The sequence below is a fragment of the Coregonus clupeaformis genome, chromosome 25, assembly GCF_020615455.1.
Source record: "Coregonus clupeaformis isolate EN_2021a chromosome 25, ASM2061545v1, whole genome shotgun sequence".
Classification (NCBI taxonomy): domain Eukaryota; kingdom Metazoa; phylum Chordata; class Actinopteri; order Salmoniformes; family Salmonidae; genus Coregonus; species Coregonus clupeaformis.
The window spans coordinates 10,959,982-10,983,452 of NC_059216.1; the positions used below are offsets into that span (position 1 = coordinate 10,959,982).

Here is a 23,471-nt window from a genome sequence, read left to right on the forward strand (position 1 = left end):
TAATGGTTGGGTAATGCATGGGAATAACATTATGCTGTAATGCAGGGCTCTCCAACCCTGTTCCTGGAGAGCTACCCTCCTGTAGGCTTTTGCTCCAACCCCAGTTGTAATTTACCTGATTCAGCTTTTCAACCAGCTAATTATTAGAATCAGGTGTGCTAGATTAGGGTTGAAACGAAAACCTACAGGACGATAGATATCCAGGAACAGGGTTGGCGAGCCCTGCGCAAAGGGTTGCAAAGGGAGGGTATAAAGTGGGTATCATAAGTATTCACCCCCTTGGATTTCTTCACATTTTATTGTGTACAAAGTAGGATTAAAATTGATTGAATTGTAAGCATACCTGCGAGTCTACTGTCACTAAAAGCCTATTGTATAGTACCTTTTATGACACAAAACTAGTTTAACTGTTTCTGATTGATTTAGAAATGTTTTCCTGGTTGTTAGCGTTCATTACAAACATTTGAGTGTGTAGACACAGCATCAATTTAATGAATGTTAACCTCAGATGATGAAACCCGTGAAATTACACTGTAAAAGCAAGTGTTAAACAATGAACATTCCCATTATGTGATACCAATAATGTGCTTAAAAAGCTGCAGGTTCAGATTTGCATCCCTCTTATCATCGAACAAACAACATTCTGGGAACAGCATAATTTTATTTAGGATTTGAGAGCTAATGGTAAAAGAGATAAAACTATATACAAAGGTGTTAATAAAAAAGTAGAGTATATAAAGAGTATATTTTCCACAGGCACAAACTCACTTTATTTTCCCCTCTTCCGTTTCCTTCTGAAATACCAGTTTTAATAAATCAGAAAATAAAACTATAAAAGTAAAATAACTTGCTCTAACTTCTACCAGTTAAGACAAAATGTGTCAATAATGTACAATATATTTCCAGCAACACATATATATATTTTTTAAATGTCTCAAATATGATAAAACATGATAAGAAGAATAACAAATCAATACTGGGAGGTTTTCAGCTCCCATTATTCCAACAGTTTACATGAAGTCAGATTTGTGGATTTAATCGTGGGACCATTTTACCCTGAGTGCAGAATTGCTGACCAACAATCTGAATTCTGACAGGCTCCTGCAAGAAAGACAAAAAGGCAAACATTTTGAAGAATTGCTGCCACTTTTGCTTTCCTGAGTGGAGTCAAACTCTAATAAAAACTCTTAGGCCTACATTACAAACAAGGTAAAGCTTTTATCAAACAAACAGGCCTGTATTTGGGGAAAATAAAACAGACCATAGTGCTACACAAAAATCCTCCAAGGTTAACATAAAATAAAATAAAAATATGCATGTATTGATCTGAGTTCATGCAACGATGATGGTTTGCACCTAGGCAGCTTGCGGGGTCAGAGGTTAGGGGTCAGATGGGCTTGGTGGTGGTGTTGTAGACCAGGCGCTCAGTGTCCTCCCTGGTGTATACCTGGGAGCCGTTGACGGGAACCCGCTGGCTCCGAGTCTGCTCCTTCTTGCCCTTCATGAAGCAGTAACACAGAACTACCAGCAGTATTATGATGGCCAGGCCAAGCAGTGCGGCTATCACTTTGATGCCTGAGGGAGGATGGGCATGAAGACACACACACACCAGTAAGTCAATAACTATATGAAAGGAGCCTGCATGTGCAAAAACTGGACGCCAGACAGAATCAATCATGTGCAACATTCACAGTGTTTGAATGAAGTGAGTAGAATGTGCAGGGAAACACACAGCTTCATCATCACAAGATCTTTGTGACCAGCTTTGACCCCCAGGGCCCTTAAACTTGATGGGGTGGAATATTTGGTTTTAAAAAGGAGTATTGTCACAATGTATTTTCCATGGAGTTCTGAGGGACAAAAGGCTCCATCTTACAGAATAAAGAAGAGCCAATTACCTATATGTCCTTCAGTGTCCTGGTATTCATATCTGTCCGTTCTTTCAAAGACGTCCTTTTCTGAAAACGTGGTAAGGATAAGAGACAAGTTAGTTGTTACACACAGCTACAGTATTGTTGATACACACAATGTAGTGGTGCTGAAATAGGAACATACTGTAGCTCTGTAACATTCACTTCAGTTTGCATTATTATGCTCTCAAAGGGTAATATAACAGTGCAACAATTTTGAAATCCGTTGAATGTGTTGTAATGGCTAAAGCATGCAAACCTACCTGTTACCAGTTTGCAGGTCCTCATACAAGCATCCTCAGTGTCAAATCTGTTCTCATTCCCGTAGCAGCCGCCATAATTGAAACGGAAGCACTTCTGGTAGACAGGGTTGTAGTACCACTTAGTAAAACTGTCCCGACAGTTTCCTGTTTTGGGGTGCTCCGTGCAGCGAACTGTGGTTGAAAGAATATGTGTGAGAGAGATCAGTGTTCGTAAGGAGAGCCAGAGTAGGGCTAGGCACCATAGGTGACTAAGTTAACTCAACAACAAAAAAAATCCTAGATTGATCCTGTTATTGTGAACATGTCTCAAAACAGTAAAACTCAAATAACCTTTCTGTTCATCCACAGGAATTTGTAGTAGAATCTGGAAGTTGTCGTTCACTGATGAAAGGAAGAAAGCAAGAGTTACAGGGATACTTCTGGATTTTGGCAATGAAGCTCTTTATCTACATCCCCAGAGTCAGATTAACTCATTGATACCATTTTTATGTATATGCATCCAGTATGAAGGATGTTAGAGGTAGTTTCGTGAGCCAATGCTAACTAGCGTTAGCACTAAAGCTAGTTACCAATTGTGCTAACGCTAGTTAGCGGCTTCCTTCAAAATGCATGCAGAGAATGGTATCCACAAGTTAATCTGACTCTGGGAAAGTAGATAAAGGGCTTCATTGCCAAAATATCGAAGTTTCCCTTTAAGCAACTTCACATGTCAACAAACATTGAGCATCCCCAATAGTATCCAATAGCATCACTTCATGACTACACTGGTAATGTAAGGTCAGTGGTAAGGTAAGGCCAGTGCAGTGTTGTATGTAAATTAGGGTTGGTTTGCATAGCCTGTACTCACAGTCCTCGCAGTTCTCCTCGTCTGAGCCGTCGCTGCACTGCTGCTCCTTGTCACACTCCAGGCCTTGGTCAAGGCAGCAGCCATTGGTGCAGGTGAACTGGCCTGACCCACAGGGTACTCCACACACCTCTAAACACAACACCACACACAGGTGAACTGGGGACCTCACACACACCTCTAAACACAACAACACACAGGTGAGCAGAAGAGGTGAGGTAAAAGTTACTTTTAACCTGTAGATTCACCTTATATAGGGTGCACAAGTAATACAGGTAACTGATAATTCTCAATGGATATGTATCAGTCAACAGATAGTTCAAATATAAATGTATTTGCCGTATGTCAATGACTGGGGGAGGCATTGCCAAAAAGCTGGAGCTTACAAGTACAGCTATTTTCCATAGGCCTACACCTGAGGATAATCAATGACATTTAAGTTAGTCTTACCTCTAGGGGCTGGAAGTGGTCCAGTTCTACCTCTGTGAATAACTACAAGAAAGGAAACACCAATCAACCAACCAACCAACCAATCTTCTCCACAAACTGTTATAAGATGCAAGCGGGATCTGTACAGTACCTGACACACCATCACAGGCGTTGGTACACTCCTGGAGGGAGAGGTAGTTGTTGAGGTTCTCTCTGCAGCCCCCGAACAAGAACTCCTCACACCTCTCTGAGGCAGCATTGTAGTGCCAGCGGGGGAAGGATCCGCGACAGGGACCCACCTTCTTGGGGACCATGCAGTGATCTAAAGGACGAAGTATCAGAGAGCGGGGACACTGATGATTAGATATAACATTATGTAATAAAACAATACACACAAATGTCATGTGAATGTAATTTTATGTTGTGGTTCAGTGGTGGAATTCCAGACAGAATCATGTGTAACACTTTTTGGGGCAAAAAGTTGCTTATAAACTGCTTATTACAGTGCTTATAAACTGCTTCTTACGTAATCATAGCTTCAAACAACTCATTACTTCACGTGCAAGGCTTAAAATGATTATTACATTCTTATAAACATAACAGTTTATAAACATACCTTCAAATAAACGTCTTAAAAAACCGTGTTGAATATTAGAGAGCAAGTCAGTATTTTATTTATTTGATCTTCATCTTTAACTCTGCATTGTTGGAGAAGGACCCGTAGGTAAGCATTTCACTGTTAGTCTACACCTGTTGTTTACCAAGCATGTCACAAATACAATTTCATTTGATTTGATTTTTTATTTGACCTTGATGGGGTCAAATAAAAAAAGGCTAGGTAACTGTCCCTAAAACCAGGCGTACTTCACCCACTGAAAATACATTTGGATGGTCTGGCTTGTGAACAGACACGTGGTAAACCCAAAGAAAGCAGACATGACTGATATAACACGAGAGAGGAAGTGGTTTCGCTTGTGCAACGCCAAGCTGTACGCCTCACGACAAGCTAGTTGAAGCATCAGGACAACTAACCTGCATACTTAAAAAAAACATTTTGTATGAGTCATTACATTACATAGCCATTCTGTCATTGCAAAATGAAGGCGTTAATTGAGGCATTAAGAATAACATTACAGGTACAGAACCATGTGTGTACCACAGTCAATGGTAAACTCTAATAGCCATTGACAGTACACATATTTTGCTGAGAGGTTGGGGTTAATGTTGTCAGGGTATCTTTAATTGTGATTATTTTAGCATTGTTAATTGTAATTCATCCAGTATTAAGGCATGCAGCCATTTAGGTGTACATGTGTTGTGTGGCTCACATCAGGGGCACTATGCATTGGCCTTTCCACAGAGGAACATTCCTAACACCATTCAGAGTAGAGACTAGTTAATGGGTAACTGGATCAATGAATGGTTAACAGTCTCTGCTCGCTCTGCTAAGACTGTGAGGGACCAACATGCTCCAAATTGTATAACTGACTCAGAAATAATTTCAAAGTGTTTGAGTATCAAGAGTCTGTGTTTAGTTTGTGAAACCCAAGCTCAAACCAGACAGACAGGTTTCAAGGGGTTGGGCCAGGTGGGAAGGAAAGGAGGAGGAGAGTGGGAGGGAGGGAAATCACCACAGCTTTCCTGACTTCCTGTTTCTGCTAACATTCCAGGAAAAGTGTCTATCCATTCCATACACACTCATGTAACTGGGCATGGCAGAGAAAACCCCTCCATTGTCTGATTCCTAAGTATTCCCTGTTAACCTATAATGAACAGCCAGACAGCACTGTTGATCTACCAAGTATAAGTCAGTATGATAATCCTGTTATGACCCAATACTGTCATTCATGAAGGACATATCGTTTTTTCAGTCAAACTCATAGCCATGGAGTAAACAGGTACTCGGAAAATAACAATAATAAGCTGTTGTCAGTGGCGATTGAGCCCACATATAGATGTCTAAGCCGAGACAAATCTACTTATGAATGTGCTTTCTTAAATCTGTAAATCTGGATTTAGTTCTACGGGAATCAGAGGAGCTTGCCTGGACAGGTCTTTTTGACAGAGTATTTTCATCGTTGGTGCATGGACTCTACAAGGTGTCGAAAGTATTCCACAGGGATGTTGACTCCCACAGTTGTGTAAAGTTGGCTGGATGTCCTTTGGGTGGTGGACCATTCTTGATATACACGGGAAACTGTTGTGCATGAAAAACCCAACAGCATTGCAATTCTTGACACACTCAAACCGGTGCGCCTGGCACCTACTACCATACCCTGTTCAAAGGCACTTAAATATGATCTTACCCATTCACCCTCTGAATGGCACACATACAGTGCCTTGCAAAAGTATTCATCCTCCTTGCCGTTTTTCATATTTTGATGCATTACAACCTGTAATTTAAATGGATTTTTATTTGGATTTCATGTAATGGACATACACAAAATAGTCCAAATTGGTGAAGTGAAATGAAGAAAATAACTTGTTTAAAAAAATAAAAATAAAAAAATAACGTGGTGCGTGCATATGTATTCACACCCTTTGCTATGAAGCCCCTAAATAAGATCTGGTGCAACCAATTACCTTCAGAAGTCACATAATTAGTTAAATAAAGTCCACCTGTGTGCAATCTAAGTGTCACATGATCTCAGTATATATATATATATATATATATATATATATATATATATATATATATATATATATATATATATATATATATATATATATATATATATATATATATATACATATACACACACACACCTGTTCTGAAAGGCCCCAGAGTCTGCAACACCACTAAGCAAGGGGCACCACCAAGGAAGCGACACCATGAAGACCAAGGAGCTCTCCAAACAAGTCAGGGACAAAGTTGTGGAGAAGTACAGATCAGGGTTGGGTTAAAAAAAATATCAGAAACTTTGAACATCCCACGGAGCACCATTAAATCCATTATTAAAAAATGGAAAGAATAATGGCACCACAACAAACCTGCCAAGAGAAGGCCGCCCACCAAATCTCACGGACCAGGCAAGGAGGGAATTAATCAGAGGCAACAAAGAGACCAAAGACAACCCTGAAGGAGCTGCAAAGCTCCACAGCGGAGATTGGAGTATCTGTCCATAGGACCACTTTAAGCCGTACACTCCACAGAGCTGGGCTTTACGGAAGAGTGGCCAGAAAAAAGCCATTGCTTAAAGAAAAAAAATAAGCAAACACGTTTGGTGTTCGCCAAAAGGCATGTGGGAGACTCCACAAACATATGGAAGAAGGTACTCTGGTCAAATTAGACTAAAATTGAGCTTTTTGTCAATCAAGGAAAACGCTATGTCTTGTGCAAACACAACACCTCTCATCACCCCAAGAACACCATCCCCACAGTGAAGCATGGTGGTGGCAGCATCATGCTGTGGGGATGTTTTTCCATCGGCAGGGACTGGGAAACTGGTCAGAATTGAAGGAATGATGGATGGCGCTAAATACAGGGAAATTCTTGAGGGAAACCTGTTTCAGTCTTCCAGAGATTTGAGACTGGGACGGAGGTTCACCTTCCAGCAGGACAATGACCCTAAGCCTACTGCTAAAGCAACACTCGAGTGGACATTTTAATGTCTTGGAATGGCCTAGTCAAAGCCCAGACCTCAATCCAATTGAGAATCTGTGGTATGACTTAAAGATTGCTGTACACCAGCGGAACCCATCCAACTTGAAGGAGCTGGAGCAGTTTTACCTTGAAGAATGGGGAAAAAATCCCAGTGGTTAGATGTGCCAAGCTTATAGAGACATACCCCAAGAGACTTGCAGCTGTAATTGATGCAAAAGGCGGCTCTACAAAGTATTGACTTTGGGGGTGAATACATTACATTTACATTTTAGTCATTTAGCAGACGCTCTTATCCAGAGCGACTTACAGTTAGTGAATACATATTTTTTTTTATACTGGCCCCCCGTGGGAATCGAACCCACAACCGATTCAACTGAGCTACATCCCTGCCGGCCATTCCCTCCCCTACCCTGGACGACGCTGGGCCAATTGTGCGCCGCCCATGAGTCTCCCGGTCGCGGCCGGCGGCGACAGAGCCTGGATTTGAACCAGGATCTCTAGTGGCACAGTTAGCACTGCGATGCAGTGCCTTAGACCACTGCGCCACTCAGGAGTACATAGTTAGAATAGTTATAGTTATGCACACTCAAGTTCTGTTTTTTTTGTCTTATTTCTTGTTTGTTTCACAATAAAAAAGATTTTGCATCTTCAAAGTGGTAGGCATGTTGTGTAAATCAAATTATACTAACCCCCAAAAAATCAATTTTAATTCCAGGTTGTAAGGCAACAAAATAGGAAAAATGCCAAGGGGGGTGAATACTTTCGCAAGCCACTGTACACAATTCATGTCTCAATTGACTCCAGGCTTAAAAATTATTCTTTAACCTGTCTCCTCCCCTTCATCTACACTGATTGAAGTGGATTTAACAAGTGACATCAATAAGGGATCATAGCGTTCACCTGGAGTCACCTGGTCAGTCTGTCATGGAAAGAGTTCCTTATGTTTGGTCAGTGTATACTTGTAATGGGGTATTTCTTCTTCACATCAAAATTCAAACTGCAGAGACAGTTCCCTCATTTTAGAAGGAAAACAGTTAAAAGTGATTATATTCCTAACCTTGCATTCACTTGCATTATGTGTTCAGTGGCCAATAAGGTCAGAAGGGCATCAGTCCTTCTCACCTCAAGGACAAAGTTTATCATAGTATGTCCACAGTGTCCCTACTCCAAACACATGACAGATCTCTCTGATGTAGGCCACTTCAAATGTATTTATTTTATTTTCACCTTTATTTAACCAGGTAGGCCAGTTGAGAACAAGTTCTCATTTACACCTGCGACCTGGCCAAGATAAAGCAAAGCAGTGCGATAAAAACAACAACATAGTTACATATGGGATAAACAAAACGTACAGTCAAAAACACAGTAGAAAATCTATATACAGTGTGAGCAAATGTAGTAAGTTATGGAGGTAAGGGAATAAATAGGCCATAGTGCAAAATCTTTACAATTTCGTATTAACACTGGAGTGATAGATGTGCAGAAGATGATGTGCAAATAGAGATACTGGGGTGCAAATGAGCAAAATAAATAACAATATGGGGATGAGGTACAGTGGGGGAAAAAAGTCAGCCACCAATTGTGCAAGTTCTCCCACTTAAAAAGATGAGAGGCCTGGAATTTTCATTATAGGTACACGTCAACTATGACAGACAAATTGAGGAAAAGAAATCCAGAAAATCACATTGTAGGATTTTTAATGAATTTATTTGCAAATTATGGTGGAAAATAAGTATTTGGTCACCTACAAACAAGCAAGATTTCTGGCTCTCACAGACCTGTAACTTCTTATTTAAGAGGCTCCTCTGTCCTCCACTCATTACCTGTATTAATGGCACCTGTTTGAACTTGTTATCAGTATAAAAGACACCTGTCCACAACCTCAAACAGTCACACTCCAAACTCCACTATGGCCAAGACCAAAGAGCTGTCAAAGGACACTAGAAACAAAATTGTAGACCTGCACCAGGCTGGGAAGACTGAATCTGCAATAGGTAAGCAGCTTGGTTTGAAGAAATCAACTGTGGGAGCAATTATTAGGAAATGGAAGACATACAAGACCACTGATAATCTCCCTCGATCTGGGGCTCCACGCAATATCTCACCCCGTGGGGTCAAAATGATCACAATAACGGTGAGCAAAAATCCCAGAACCACACGGGGGACCTAGTGAATGACCTGCAGAGAGCTGGGACCAAAGTAACAAAGCCTACCATCAGTAACACACTACGCCGCCAGGGACTCAAATCCTGCAGTGCCAGACGTGTCCCCCTGCTTAAGCCAGTACATGTCCAGGCCCGTCTGAAGTTTGCTAGAGTGCATTTGGATGATCCAGAAGAGGATTGGGAGAATGTCATATGGTCAGATGAAACCAAAATATTACTTTTTGGTAAAAACTCAACTCCTCGTGTTTGGAGGACAAAGAATGCTGAGTTGCATCCAAAGAACACCATACCTACTGTGAAGCATGGGGGTGGAAACATCATGCTTTGGGGCTGTTTTTCTGCAAAGGGACCAGGGACGACTGATCCGTGTAAAGGAAAGAATGAATGGGGCCATGTATCGTGAGATTTTGAGTGAAAACCTCCTTCCATCAGCAAGGGCATTGAAGATGAAACCTGGCTGGGTCTTTCAGCATGACAATGATCCCAAACACACCGCCCGGGCAACGAAGGAGTGGCTTCGTAAGAAGCATTTCAAGGTCCTGGAGTGGCCTAGCCAGTCTCCAGATCTCAACCCCATAGAAAATCTTTGAAGGGAGTTGAAAGTCTGTTGCCCAGCGACAGCCCCAAAACATCACTGCTCTAGAGGAGATCTGCATGGAGGAATGGGCCAAAATACCAGCAACAGTGTGTGAAAACCTTGTGAAGACTTACAGAAAACATTTGACCTGTGTCATTGCCAACAAAGGGTATATAACAAAGTATTGAGAAACTTTTGTTATTGACCAAATACTTATTTTCCACCATAATTTGCAAATAAATTCATAAAAAATCCTACAATGTGATTTTCTGGAGATTTTTTTTTTCATTTTGTCTGTCATAGTTGACGTGTACCTATGGCCTCTCATCTTTTTAAGTGGGAGAACTTGCACAATTGGTGGCTGACTAAATACTTTTTTTCCCCCACTGTAGTTGGGTGGGCTAATTACAGAATGGGCTGTGTACAGGTGCAGTGATTGGTAAGCTGCTCTGACAACTGATGCTTAAAGTTAGTGAGGGAGATGAGAGTCTCCAGCTTCAGAGATTTTTGCAGTTCGTTCCAGTCATTAGCAGCAGAGAACTGGAAGGAATGGCAGCCAAAGGAGGTGTTGGCTTTGGGGATGACCAGTGAGATATACCTGCTGGAGCGCATACTATGGGTGGGTTTTGCTATGGTGACCAATGAGCTAAGATAAGGCAGGGATTTGCCTAGCAGAGATTTATAGATGACCTGGTGCCAGTGGGATTGGCGACGAATATGTAGTGAGGGCCAGCCAACAAGAGCGTACAGGTCACAATGGTGGGTAGTATATGGGCCTTTGGTGACAAAACGGATGGCACTGTGATAGACTACATCCAATTTGCTGAGTAGAGTGTTGGAGGCTATTTTGTAAATGACATCGCCGAAGTCAGTTTTACGAGGGCATGTTTGGCAGCATGAGTGAAGGAGGCTTTGTTGCGAAATAGGAAGCCGATTCTAGATTTAACTTTGGATTGGAGATGCTTAATGTGAGTCTGGAAGGAGAGTTTACGGTCTAACCAGACACCTAGGTATTTGTAGTTGTCCACATATTCTAAGTCAGACCCGCCGAGAGTAGTGATTCTAGTCGGGCGGGTGGGTGCAAGCAGCGTTCGATTGAAGAGCATGCATTTAATTTTACTAGCGTTTAAGAGCAGTTGGAGGCTACAGAAGGAGTGCTGTGTGGCATTGAAGCTTGTTTGGAGGTTTGTTAACACAGTGTCCAATGAAGGGCCAGATGTATACAAAATGGTGTCGTCTGCGTAGAGGTGGATCTGAGTCACCAGCAGCAAGAGCTACATCATTGATATACATAGAGAATAGAGCCGGCCGGAGAATTGAACCCTGTGGCACCCCCATAGAGACTGCCAGAGGTCCAGACAACAGGCCCTCCGATTTGACACATTGAACTCTATCTGAGAAGTAGTTGGTGAACCAGGCGAGGTAGTCATTTGAGAAACCAAGGCTATTTAGTCTGCCAATATGAATGCGGTGATTGACAGAGTCAAAAGCCTTGGCCAGGTCGAGGAAGAGGGGGATGACCACGGCAGCTTTCCAATCTCTGGGAATCTCAGATGATACGAAAGAGAGGTTGAACAGGCTAGTAACAGGGGTTGCTACAATTTCGGCTGCTAATTTTAGAAAGAAAGGGTCCAGATTGTCTAGCCTAGCTGATTTGTAGGGGTCCAGATTTTGCAGCTCTTTCAGAACATCAGCTATCTGAATTTGGGTGAAGGAGAAGCGGGGGGGGGGCATGGGCAAGTTGCAGCGGAGGGTGCAGAGCTGGTGGCCGGGGTAAGGGTAGCCAGGTGGAAAGCATGGCCAGCCGTAGCAAAATGCTTATTGAAATTCTCGATTATCATAGATTTATCGGTGGTCAGTGGCGGCTCCTGAAAAAATTCTCAGGAGGGACAATTTTTCTGATGATTTAGGTGACCTACACACATTTAAAAAAAGATATGTCCAGCAACAACATGAAGACAGGGGCAGCATATAAGTCAATACCAGAAGCATTTATTGACTGATCTCAAAAGTGTTGGCTTACCAGGGTTGGTGGAGCCCTCAGTTTCATCTTTGCCTCGCAAAGCTAACTCAAACACTCCGCAAAACTTCACACACTGGATTAGCCGGCTGAGGATGTGGCGGTTCTTGCTAATGTTGTAGTAAATATATTTGTTATAGTGAATATGGAATATGATATGTTGAGTAAAATGTTGTGCTAAGATCTATTTAGGTCAGGAGCTGGTTATAAGTTATGTTCCTATCCAATAACAATGGACAAAAGGGTCCTATCTTGTCAGCCTTGTCAGCAGGTGGCCAAGGACAACACCCACGCCATAGGCCTCTCAGTTCTTCCAACTCACGAGTTCTTGCTCTGAGGACACACACACACACAAACACACACACACACACATCATCACTGTTAAACACACACACACATCATCACTGTTAAACACACACACACACACACACACAAAAATCCCCTCTCTTAGGCTGAACATTTGAAGACAGAGAACCCGACTCAGAGCCAATGCAACAGTGACAGTAGCCTGGAGGTGACCTCGCCCAACTCATCAGGACCAATCAGAAGATCAGAACTACTAGATTGAACCTACTTCATTTATTGCATAAAATGTCTGCACACAATGTTTCGGGGCTCTCTTCAGATAATAATAATAATAATAATAATATATGCCATTTAGCAGACGCTTTTATCCAAAGCGACTTACAGTCATGCGTGCATACATTTTTGTGTATGGGTGGTCCCGGGGATCGAACCCACTACCTTGGCGTTACAAGCACCATGCTCTACCAGCTGAGCTACAGAAAGTGGATACTCATGGATGCGCATTGCAATTGTAAAATGTCAACACAATTGGAGACACCACGTCATTTTTGGAGACATGTTATTGACAGTAAACTATTGTAGATGCGACTGCTAACTAAATAAAACATTTTAGCTGGCTAGCTAATCATCTTAGCTAAATGTGGGGCAAACAATTCAGTTATTTACCGTTAATTTGAGGGATTGGGGTGAAAGAAATCGAGTTACATAGTGATACTTTACGATATACTGTATTGACAATATCGCAATATTTTAGCGCTAGTTGGCTGTACCTGCACCAAAACACCATTATTGTTCCTTCATAGCTTGTTCTCAATCTTTTCACATTGGGAGCCAATTTGTTTTCAGCACTTTTATTTCCATGACTGATCAAAACTCGTTCTCATGGCTTTCTGATCCCTCTGCAACAGACATATGGTGCGCAATAAAATCACAGTATCGAATCGCAATACGTATAGAATCATGAGACTCGCAATGCTGATGCATATATCTTATCGTGAGGTTCCTGGCAATTCCCAGCCCAAGTTCATTTGCCACAACAAATCTCTTCGCTAGCAAACGCAATGTGTCTCCAGCAATGTTTACTTTTTTGACGTTCTATGGCATCTCCACTTTCCAAGCATATATGACCACATGTAATATTTTGGTAAGTGATGCAAATAGTGAACTATGTAGGGCCAGGATGTAAAATATATGTAGCTGCAGCAATTTCTCTTATCTGATATGGTAAGTAATGGGGCTTGATTTATAGCTCCCTAAGAGTTTGTCGAACGGGTCCGTGAACGCGATTGCAGATATCTTTACCTCTGAATAAACTGCCTTATATTATACAATTATCCACCTTGTCCAAAAGTCTCTACTTTTTCTCCGTTCTCCAGTAAACTTGTTTTATCAACAATAGTAAGGTTCAATGACACAGAAAGCAGTTCAATGTCGGGTACAGAGTCGCTCTCTTACCAGGATCGCGGTCCGCTCTGACCAGGGTGAAGGTGGCGGCTCCACCTCTCTGCCAGCAGCGTTTTCATTATTTAGTCCGTTCAGTAGCGGGTATGTACACGATCAACAAGATCAGTCCAAAACCGAAGATCAGTCCAAAGCAGAATGTTTGCAGAATGTTTGTAAACTAAGTCTACAAATTAAAAACATAAAATAACGCCACACTGCAGGTCGCAACATAGACGCTGATAGCCGCCATTGTCTTAGTTACGTTCAACGTTACGTCACGTATGACGACGCGTAAGTGCAAGCCCACAGACACCCATAGAGAATGTATTGAAAGCTTTGAAATGTGAAAAAAATAGATTTTACATGACAGGCTATGAGAGACTTCTGGGCGATTTTCAACCTGACTGAAATCGCCCAAAAAAACGAGCGGGGGCCATTTGAAGCACGACTTTAGCCTGATTTGACATTTAGTGGCTGGCAGATCAGACGTGAACACTGATAACTGCTGTTGCCGTGATATAATTTTTTATAAATTTATAAAAAAAAATTATAATTTTTTTTTATTTATTTTTTTATAATTGATTAGAAAAAAAATCCCTTCCTTTTCCCGTTTGGCAGTGCGTCGCCCATATCGCCCTATTGAACAAGCCGTCCCTGTCGGTGGTGACAGTGTTTCCTAGCCTCAGTGCAGTGGGCAGCTTGGAGGAGGTGCTCTTATTCTCCATGGAGTTTACAGTGTCCCAAAACGTTTTGGAGTTAGTGCTACAGGATGCAAATTTCTGTTTGAAAAAGCTAGCCTTTGCTTTCCTAACTGATTGTGTATATTTGTTCCTGACTTCCCTGAAAAGTTGCATATCGCGGGGGCTGTTCGATGCTAATGCAGTACGCCACAGGATGTTTTTGTGCTGGTCAAGGGCAGTCAAGTCTGGGGTGAACCAGGGGCTATATCTGTTCATAGTTCTGAATTTTTTGAATGGGGCATGCTTATTTAAGATGGAGAGGAAAGCACTTTTAAAGAACAACCAGGCATCCTCTACTGACGGAATGAGGTCAATATCCATCCAGGATACCCGGGCCAGGTCAATTAGAAAGGCCTGCTCGCTGAAGTGTTTTAGTGAGCGTTTGACAGTGATGAGGGGTGGTCGTTTGACCGCGGACCCATTACGGACGCAGGCAATGAGGCAGTGATCGCTGAGATCCTGGTTGAAGACATCGGAGGTGTATTTAGAGGGTAAATTAGTCAGGATGATATCTATGAGGGTGCCCATGTTTACGGATTTAGGGTTGTACCTGGTAGGTTCCTTGATCATTTGTGTGAGATTGAGGGCATCTAGTTTAGATTGTAGGATGGCCGGGGTGTTAAGCATATCTCAGTTTAGGTCACCAAGCAGTACGAACTCTGAGGATAGATGTGGGGGGGCAATCAATTCACATATGGTGTCCAGGGCACAGCTGTGGGCTGAGGGTGGTCTGTAGCAAGCGGCAACAGTGAGAGACTTATTTCTGGAAAAGTGGATTTTTAGAAGTAGGAGCTCAAACTGTTTGGGCACAGACCTGGATAGTATGATAGAGCTCTGCAGGCTATCTCTACAGTAGATTGCAACTCCACCCCCTTTGGCAGTTCTATCTAGACGGAAAATGTTGTAGTTGGGGATGGACATTTCTGGTGGCCTTCCTAAGCCAGGATTCAGACACTGCTCGAACATCAGGGTTGGCGGAGTGTGCTAACGCAGTGAATAACTCAAACTTAGGGAGGAGGCTTCTGATGTTAACATGCAAAGAACCAAGGCTTTTACGATTACAGAAGTCAACAAATGATAGCGCCTGGGGAGTAGGAGTGATACTGGGGGCTACAGAGCCTGGGTTAACCTCTACATCACCAAAGGAACAGAGGAGGAGTAGAATAAGGATACGGCTAAAGGCTTTAAGAACTGGTCTTCTAGTGCGTTGGGTACAGAGAATAAAAGGGTCAGATTTCCGGGCGTTGTAGAATAGATACTGGGCATTATGTATAGACAAGGATATGGAAGGATAGGAGTACAGTGGAGGTAAACATAAGCGTTGGGTAACGATGAAAGAGATAGAATCACTGGAGGCACCGATTGAGCCGGTCTCCGCGTGTGTGGGGGGTGGGACAAAGGAGCTATCTGAGGCAGGTTGAGCGGGACTGGGGGCTCTACAGTGAAATTGTATAATAAGAACTGACCGAAACAGCAATAGGCAAGGCATATTGACATGGGAGAGGCATAAAGCAATCACAGGTAATGGTGACGAAAGTTTGGGCTGAGGCTAAACAGGACAGATAAACAGGATGGGGTACCGTGTAAAGGAACAGTCCAGCAGGCATCAGCTGTGTAGCTGAGTGATCATAAGGTCCAGCGAACAGCAACAGGTGAGTCCGGGAGCAGTTCGATGGCTGCAGTTCGATGGCTGCTACGACACAGGCGAGCAGGAGGCACGGCTGTTGATTGCGTGTGCCAACGGGCCGGGGCTAGCAGATGAATCTTCGTGGTCGTCGCAATGGGAAGCCTGTTGAAACCACATCAGGCGATTACGTCGGCAGACCAGTCGTGATGGATCGGCGGGGCTCCGTGTCGACACTAGGAGGTCCCGTCCGGTTGACAGAGAGGTAGATAGCCGGGAGATGGGCCAGGCTTGAGGCTAGCTCAAGGATAACTGGTGCTAGCTTCGGGACAGTGGTGATTAGCCAACAACAGCCATTCGGTTGCAGCTAGCTAGTTGCGATGATGATCCAGTGTTAAAGGTCCAGTGATTCAGTCATTCCGGCAGAAAATCCGATATGTTCTGGGTTGATAGCGCGCTGTGTAGACTGGCCGATAATTGTCCAGGCTAGAGCTGGCTGGTAGTGCAGGCCACGGACAATGGTGAAAACCGCTAACGGTGGCTAATAGCAAGTAGCTAGCAAGCTGGCTAGTTTCTGCCGGTTCTAGATAAAAAGGTATAAGAAATAATAGAATCTGTTCCACATTGGGTGAGGTGGGTTGCAGGAAAGTATATTTAGTTGAAGGATGAAAAGTGAGATTGAGAAATATATATGAAAAAGACAAAAAAAACAATTACACGAGCACACTACAGAATACACGACCGCACTGCTACGCCAGTTTGATTTCATACACAGGCAACTAACTGTATATAAGTGCATTGAAATTCAATAAATACAGCATGAATTTCCCTTCACCCTCAACACAATTGTGTTAAGCTGTGTAGCTAGGTGTGCTTTGCAGGTGTTTCACATATACTTTAGTGTACTCACTCTCAGACTGCTCAGGGGTGAGCACCAGGACGGTGATCTGGGTTTGGTCAGACTGCCCGCTGGAGTCTGTGACAGTCAGCTGGAACTTGTACACCCCAGACATCAGGTTGGACACGATCACCTGGTCATTAAATGACGTTTTCTAGGAGACAAGAAAATAAAATGTATCAATATATTTTCTTGTATGGGAGAACTTTGGAAATGGAGAAGCTTTAATTGTGATCCTCATCCTCTGGTGTTCCGAGGGTGACCTATCCATCTCATGTACTTTTACACAGTCAAAGAGTAATCACCATTAACTATGATCAGGTAAACGCCCCAAACATTTGAATAAAGCCCGACCAGTGCTCCCTGATGCCCCAGTCATCATTGCCCACCTCAATGACAGCGGAGGTGTTCCCTGACACTAGGTGCCACTTGTACGTGACAATTTCGTGGTCGTCCTTGCTCTCGTTGCCGTTCAGAGTCAAACTTTCCTGGGGCTGCACCACTCTGTCCGGACCTCCATTGGCCTCTGGAGGATGGTCCTCTTCACCTGGAAGTTGAATACAACCTTCATCACGTTCAATACAACATATTCAGACTGAAAATACATGCAGCTTTAACCGTTAGGTTAAAGACACATAGCTCATATGGCTGGTTCAAGTTTGACTAGGCTGAACTTTGGTGGCATTTGAAGGGTTTTGAGTGTCAACATAACATGACAACATGAGGGTCAGCAAATCCATTAGTTTGGTGGTACTCATGCCCAATTGCTAACTACATCCTGTTGACATACAATATTCACTCAAGTCTGAGTGCAATCCATTACTTGACTCACAGTACAATACCAATCTCCTCTGTAAAAAGCAATGAGGTGAAAACTGAAACCTCAGACTATGACAAGGGGCCTTATAATAAGCCATGGCGTGTGTGGACATGCTGGGTAATGCTCTTCTCTAAGCAGGTGGTTTCATCTCCTCTGGAGATAGTGGGTGGCTTTCTCTGCTCATAACAATATAGCTCAATTGTATGTGTGTTCATGTTACTTTACTTTAGTAAGCAGTTCAATGGCAACCTGAAGTTCATTGCAGACTTAATTAGTTAATTTGATGAGTGTCTATTTTGTGATGTGTGCTAGTGATTCCTGGGTATCCTGCTTCAACCTGGACTCAGGGGTAGACAGCATAGTAAATGTAAATCCGGGACACTCCAATTAGTTTGATATGTTACGTTTCGTATGGTATGTATTCATTTGTGGATGTCCATTATCCATTTCGTATATGTTACGAATTGCAATTTGTAAAATATGTTACAAATTGCAAAGACCATACCAAACGTAACATATCACACTAATTTGAGTATCCCAGTTCCAATTAATCCCAAAGGTGTTTGATGGGGTTGAGGTCAGGGCTCTGTGCAGGCCAGTCAAGTTCTTCCACACCGATCTCGACAAACCATTTCTGTATTGACCTCGCTTTGTGCACGAGGGCATTGTCATGCTGAAACAGGAAAGGGCCTTCCCCAAACTGTTGCCACAAAGTTGGAAGCACAGAATCGTCTAGAATGTCCTTGTATGCTGTAGCATTAAGATTTCCCTTCACTGAAAGTAAGGGGCCCAGCCCGAACCACGAAAAACAGCCCCAGACTATTATTCCTCCTCCACCAAACTTTAGTTGGCACTATGCATTCGGGCAGGTAGCGTTCTCCTGGCATCCGCCAAACCCAGATTAATCCATTGCGTCGTACTGCCAGATGGTGAAGCGTGATTCATCACTCCAGAGAACGCATTTCCACTGCTCCAGAGTCCAATGGCGGCGAGCTTTACACCACTCCAGCATTGCGCATGGGGATCTCAGGCTTGTGTGCGGCTATTTCAATTCATGAAGCTGTCGGTGAACAGTTAGTGCCGACATTGCTTCCAGAGGCAGTTTGGAACTCAGTAGTGAGTGTTGCAACCGAGGAAAGACGATTTTTACACATTACACGCTTCAACGCTTAGCAGTCCCGTTCTGTGAGCTTGTGTGGCCTACCACTTTCCGGCTGAGCCGTTGTTGCTCCTAGATGTTTCCATTTCACAATAACAGCACTTACAGTTGACCGGGGCAGCTCTAGCAGGGCAGAAATTTGACAAAGTGACTTGTTGGAAAGGTGGCATCCTATGACAGTGCCACGTTGAAAGTCACTGAGCTCTTCAGTACTGGCCATTCTACCGGCAATGTTTGTCTATGGAGATTGCGTCGCTGTGTGATCAATTTCATACACCTGTCAGCAACAGGTGTGGCTTAAATAGCCATAACCACATACTTTTGGCCATGTAGTGCATCTTCTGACCGGGGGAGTTTTGTTAAGAGCCCTGATGCTTGCTCTAAATGTTAACACATATCTCTTGCAGCACGGTTTTGGAAGCATAAGGAAAGTATCTTTCATACCAGCAATAAATCATTTTCAAAAAGGTTAAATTCCTACACACCTTTATAGGGTTAATGTTTCCACACCGCCATATTTCCATGTTACTGCATTTGCATTTGTGAAATTATGATGTGATATGAAAGTAAAGGGCTTTATGTTTCTTGAATTGTATCACATTCGATAATAGATTCACGTTTAGATGGAGTATTTGGCTGTTTTGGTTGCCAGAGCCTCTGAAAATAACATTTAAGGTCCTTGGACCTTAACGTAATGGTAGGCCCTTTCAGGGTACATATTGGTCTTAGTCTAGTCTATAATAATAATAATAAGCCATTTAGCAGACGCTTTTATCCAAAGCGACTTACAGTCATGTGTGCATACATTTTATACGTATGGGTGGTCCCGGGGATCGAACCCACTACTCTGGCGTTACAAGCGCCGTGCTCTACCAGCTGAGCTACAGAGGACCAGTCTGCCTGTTTTACCTGGGAGATTTTTTGTTGCCAGATCACTTTCATACACCGAGTCTCTGATGTAGTTCAGGAATCCCTTCTTCCTGACAAATCGGCAGACGTACTTCTGCTTGTATAGACAGTCAAAGAGAAAGCATGACTTGACCATGCCGTCACCCGACCCATTCTCCATGAAAGCGACATTACACTTGGGATCTTTGCAGCAGGAGCGTATACAGTCCTTGATGCTCTCATCCTTCCGTGAAGAGATGAAAGTCGCACCGTCTTTCACCGAGTCATCTGTGTCGAGAACGAAATCTTCTCTGCCCTTTTCGAAATTGTCCAAACACTGTTCCTCGAATGGCTGGGCCTCCGCGCGACCCAGGAAAACAATACAGCACACCAAAGCGCACAATAACAATCCAATTGGGAGAGTAGTCATTCTACAAAACAGTCCAGGAAAACTATTTCCCACAAATATAGGATAATCCAACAGATGATCTGAAAACAGAGAGATATATAGTCAACTTCAAATAAATAACATATCATGGAATGCCTTGTGATTAAATATAAATTATCATTCAAATGAAAATACTCGCAACATGATCTAAATAAGATACAAAACACCATGAAGCCTGTCTTTATACTATACACACACGCCAATCAATTGTATACAAACGTTCAGGACTTTTGTCTATCGCAGTGTCTCTCTGTTCCTCTGGTTTCAAAGGTAAGAATTACGTCAAAACATACAAATACATAATCAAGATCCAATTCTTCTGTAAGTTTATAGATTCATATTTGTTCAAAAACAGCACTAGGAATTAACACAAATGTATCACCTGTAAATTATGTATCTGTCGTCGATTCTATACAAACGATCGAATTCTTTACAATTCACAGGTGTGTCTCTCTCTCTCTGTCGGGTACCTGTTACATGCAGGAAGTGAAATTCTACTCCCATTTACCCAAAGAGGTGACCGGAAGCGCAACGCACGTTGCCGCTCCCATTTCGAGTTGTGTCAAAGAGTAGAAGAACACTTCATCAAACATGTGAATGATGAATTGCTTGAATCTGTAGATAAAGGTATATTTAATTGGTTATCTCAATTTCCCAATTCATTATTATTGATAGGAGGGGACTTTAACATTACTATAGATAATTTAACTGATAGATGGCCACCTGGTAGGCCAACGAATCAGAATTTGGGTTTAATACTTTTTATGGAAAATCTTACTGATATATGGAGAGAGAAGTTTCCGGTTGACAGATCATTCACTTGGAGTAATAAAACAGGTTCCAGACAGTCCAGAATAGATTTTTGGGTTATATCGAAATGTGTTGATAGTGAGTGTGTTACTACAAATGCTTTTACTACTCCCCTCACAGACCGTAGGGCAATTTACATTGATGTAAAATGATTTACCCCTGATACTAACCTTGGTAGAGCGTCCTACTGGTAGCTAAATAGGTCCTTATAGTTAAGTTTGAGGTTAAAGGTCTGCTCTCACACTTTTGGGAAAGGGCTTGTGAAGAAAAATCTTATTGCAAGAACTGTGAGCTTTTTTAATTTGTGGTGGCCAAATACCTTAGAAAATATGGTAATAATCTTGCTAAGACCAGAAGAGCTGAGGAGAAAAATGTGGTAATTAAGATAGCTTCCCTTTATCAAAAATCTCCAGACAGCCTCTCAGGGGAGGAGAAGATGGGAACTGATTGAGTTACAAAATAAACTGGATAATATATATATATATATATATATATATATATATATATATAGATTAAAAACAGAGGTAGCCTTAATTAAATCTAGGAAAAAATGGCTTGAGGAGGGAGAATTATTTATATTTCTTTAGACTTGAGAAATTTCACTCTACAAATAACACTATCCATAAGCTAAACATTGAAGGTGTTATTACAGATGACCAAAAATGAATCGTTAACTATTGTAGCAATTTTTACAGGAAATTGTATAGCTCTAAGTACTCTCAGGAATCCACAGATATGTTTTTTGTCTCACTGAATCATGTTAATTCTATGAGTTATACAGAACCTGAACAGTGTGATGAACTTATCGAGTCTATCAAACATCTAAAGAACATTATAAACTGGGTTGTTCGAGCCCTGGATGCTCATTGGCTGAAAGCCTTGGTATATGAGACAATATACCATGGGTATGATGCAACACTACTTGTTTACTGTTCTAATTACATTGTTAGCATATTTTTTAATAGCAATAGGGCACCTCGGGGACTCCGCGTCGCGTCGTGCTTAAGAACAGCCCTTAGCCGGGGTATATTAGCCATATACCACACCCCCTCGGGCCTTATTGCTTAAATAAATCCCCAGGTATTGATGGTATTCTCTGAACAAGTAGCTCCCTTCCTACTTGAGATCTTTTTTAGAGAGTATTAAAAATAATGTTCTCCCTCCTACAATGAATAAGGGTTGAATAACTCTGATACCTAAGCCTAAAAAATACGTGCTTCTCATTGATAACTGGCGTACAATAATCTTCTTAATAATGACTATAAGATATTAGCTTTACTACTTGCAAAGAGAATTCACTTAAGCTGACAGTCCGCGAAATCAGGCACTATAATTACGTATGTACAGTATATTTATATTTTTAAATGACTTCTTTTATTGATTTCCTACCGTTTTATAAGTCCGAAGACAGCCATCCATCAGACCTTCCAAGGACCATGTAAACGTCCTATGTCGAATAAACTTGTATTTGCCTCCCTCTGGTGGTCGGCTGCATCATTACATCCATGTATCACTTCCCTGCAACGTTCCGTCAATGGGCGGGTCCTTAGGAAAATATTTATCCAGCTCAACTGCTTCACAGCACAGACATGGCAAAGCAATCGCTGAATTTGTCTCAAGCAGGCGGATCTAAATACATAACTTTATATACATAACTACGATAAAGAATGCGACCTACACACTTCCTTAAACCTAAAATAAGTAAAGAAGTAATTTTGTTTGTTTTACATTTGTTTTAAGTCGGAGGCATTGCATATGCTCAGAACAAAGGCAGACACATTGTATATGCTCAGAATGACAAATTCGATCCCTCGGAACACTACTACATCAATAAAATATTGCCCTCTTGCTAGATTGATAACCAAAGCCATTACGAAACAGTGAAAAACAGATGTCAACTCAATTAAATAAGTCCTGGACGCAATCATTGATGAAATACTGTCTGGCTTTATAAGAAACAGACATATCTCTAACAATATCAGACTAGTACTAGACATATGTTATATTATTTTTTAGATATTTATAAAGCATTTGACACAGTAGAGCATCAGTTCCTCTTCCACTCCCTTATTAAGAAGTTTGGGAACTTTTTCTGTAGGGCTATTAAGAGTCTATATGAATGGTAACAGCTATATCAAACTGAAACATGACACCTCACCTAGATTTGAGTTAAAAATAGGAATTAGGCAAGGTTGTCCTATGTCACTGTATCTGTTTTTATTAGTCACCTAACTTCTTACAAATTATATTAATAATAGTCCTGTACAAGGTATTTCCATAGTTGGTAAATAAATTATTATAGGCCAGCTGGCTGACAATACTACACTTTTTCTGTAAAATGCTAGTCAGATTCCCAATGTGATAGACAAGATGCTTTGCAAAAGGATTCTATGTCTTAACATTAATACATGCAAACTCATGGCTGTCAAAGATTGTGTGAAACCCTCATATTATGGTATTCCAGTGAAAGAAGAACTGAAAATCAGCATGAGCCAGGGCCCTCCAGGTTAGATCATTGGAAGT

The 23,471-nt window shown here is 42.0% G+C and overlaps 1 protein-coding gene across 1 annotated transcript; it reads right to left on the reverse strand.

The window, feature by feature from the left end:
* Nucleotides 1-641: 641 nt before the first annotated feature.
* LOC121539226 (kunitz-type protease inhibitor 1) lies at nucleotides 642-20,613 on the reverse strand. The gene is made up of 11 exons (XM_041847566.1): nucleotides 20,521-20,613; nucleotides 19,712-20,179; nucleotides 17,213-17,370; nucleotides 16,836-16,977; nucleotides 3,598-3,768; nucleotides 3,468-3,509; nucleotides 3,021-3,149; nucleotides 2,504-2,554; nucleotides 2,174-2,344; nucleotides 1,899-1,958; nucleotides 642-1,575 (listed from the first exon to the last, which is right to left on the reverse strand). The coding sequence occupies exons 2-11, from the start codon at nucleotides 20,118-20,120 to the stop codon at nucleotides 1,388-1,390; spliced, it is 1,521 nt and encodes a 506-aa protein (XP_041703500.1). The 5' UTR covers nucleotides 20,121-20,179; nucleotides 20,521-20,613; the 3' UTR covers nucleotides 642-1,387.
* Nucleotides 20,614-23,471: the final 2,858 nt, after the last annotated feature.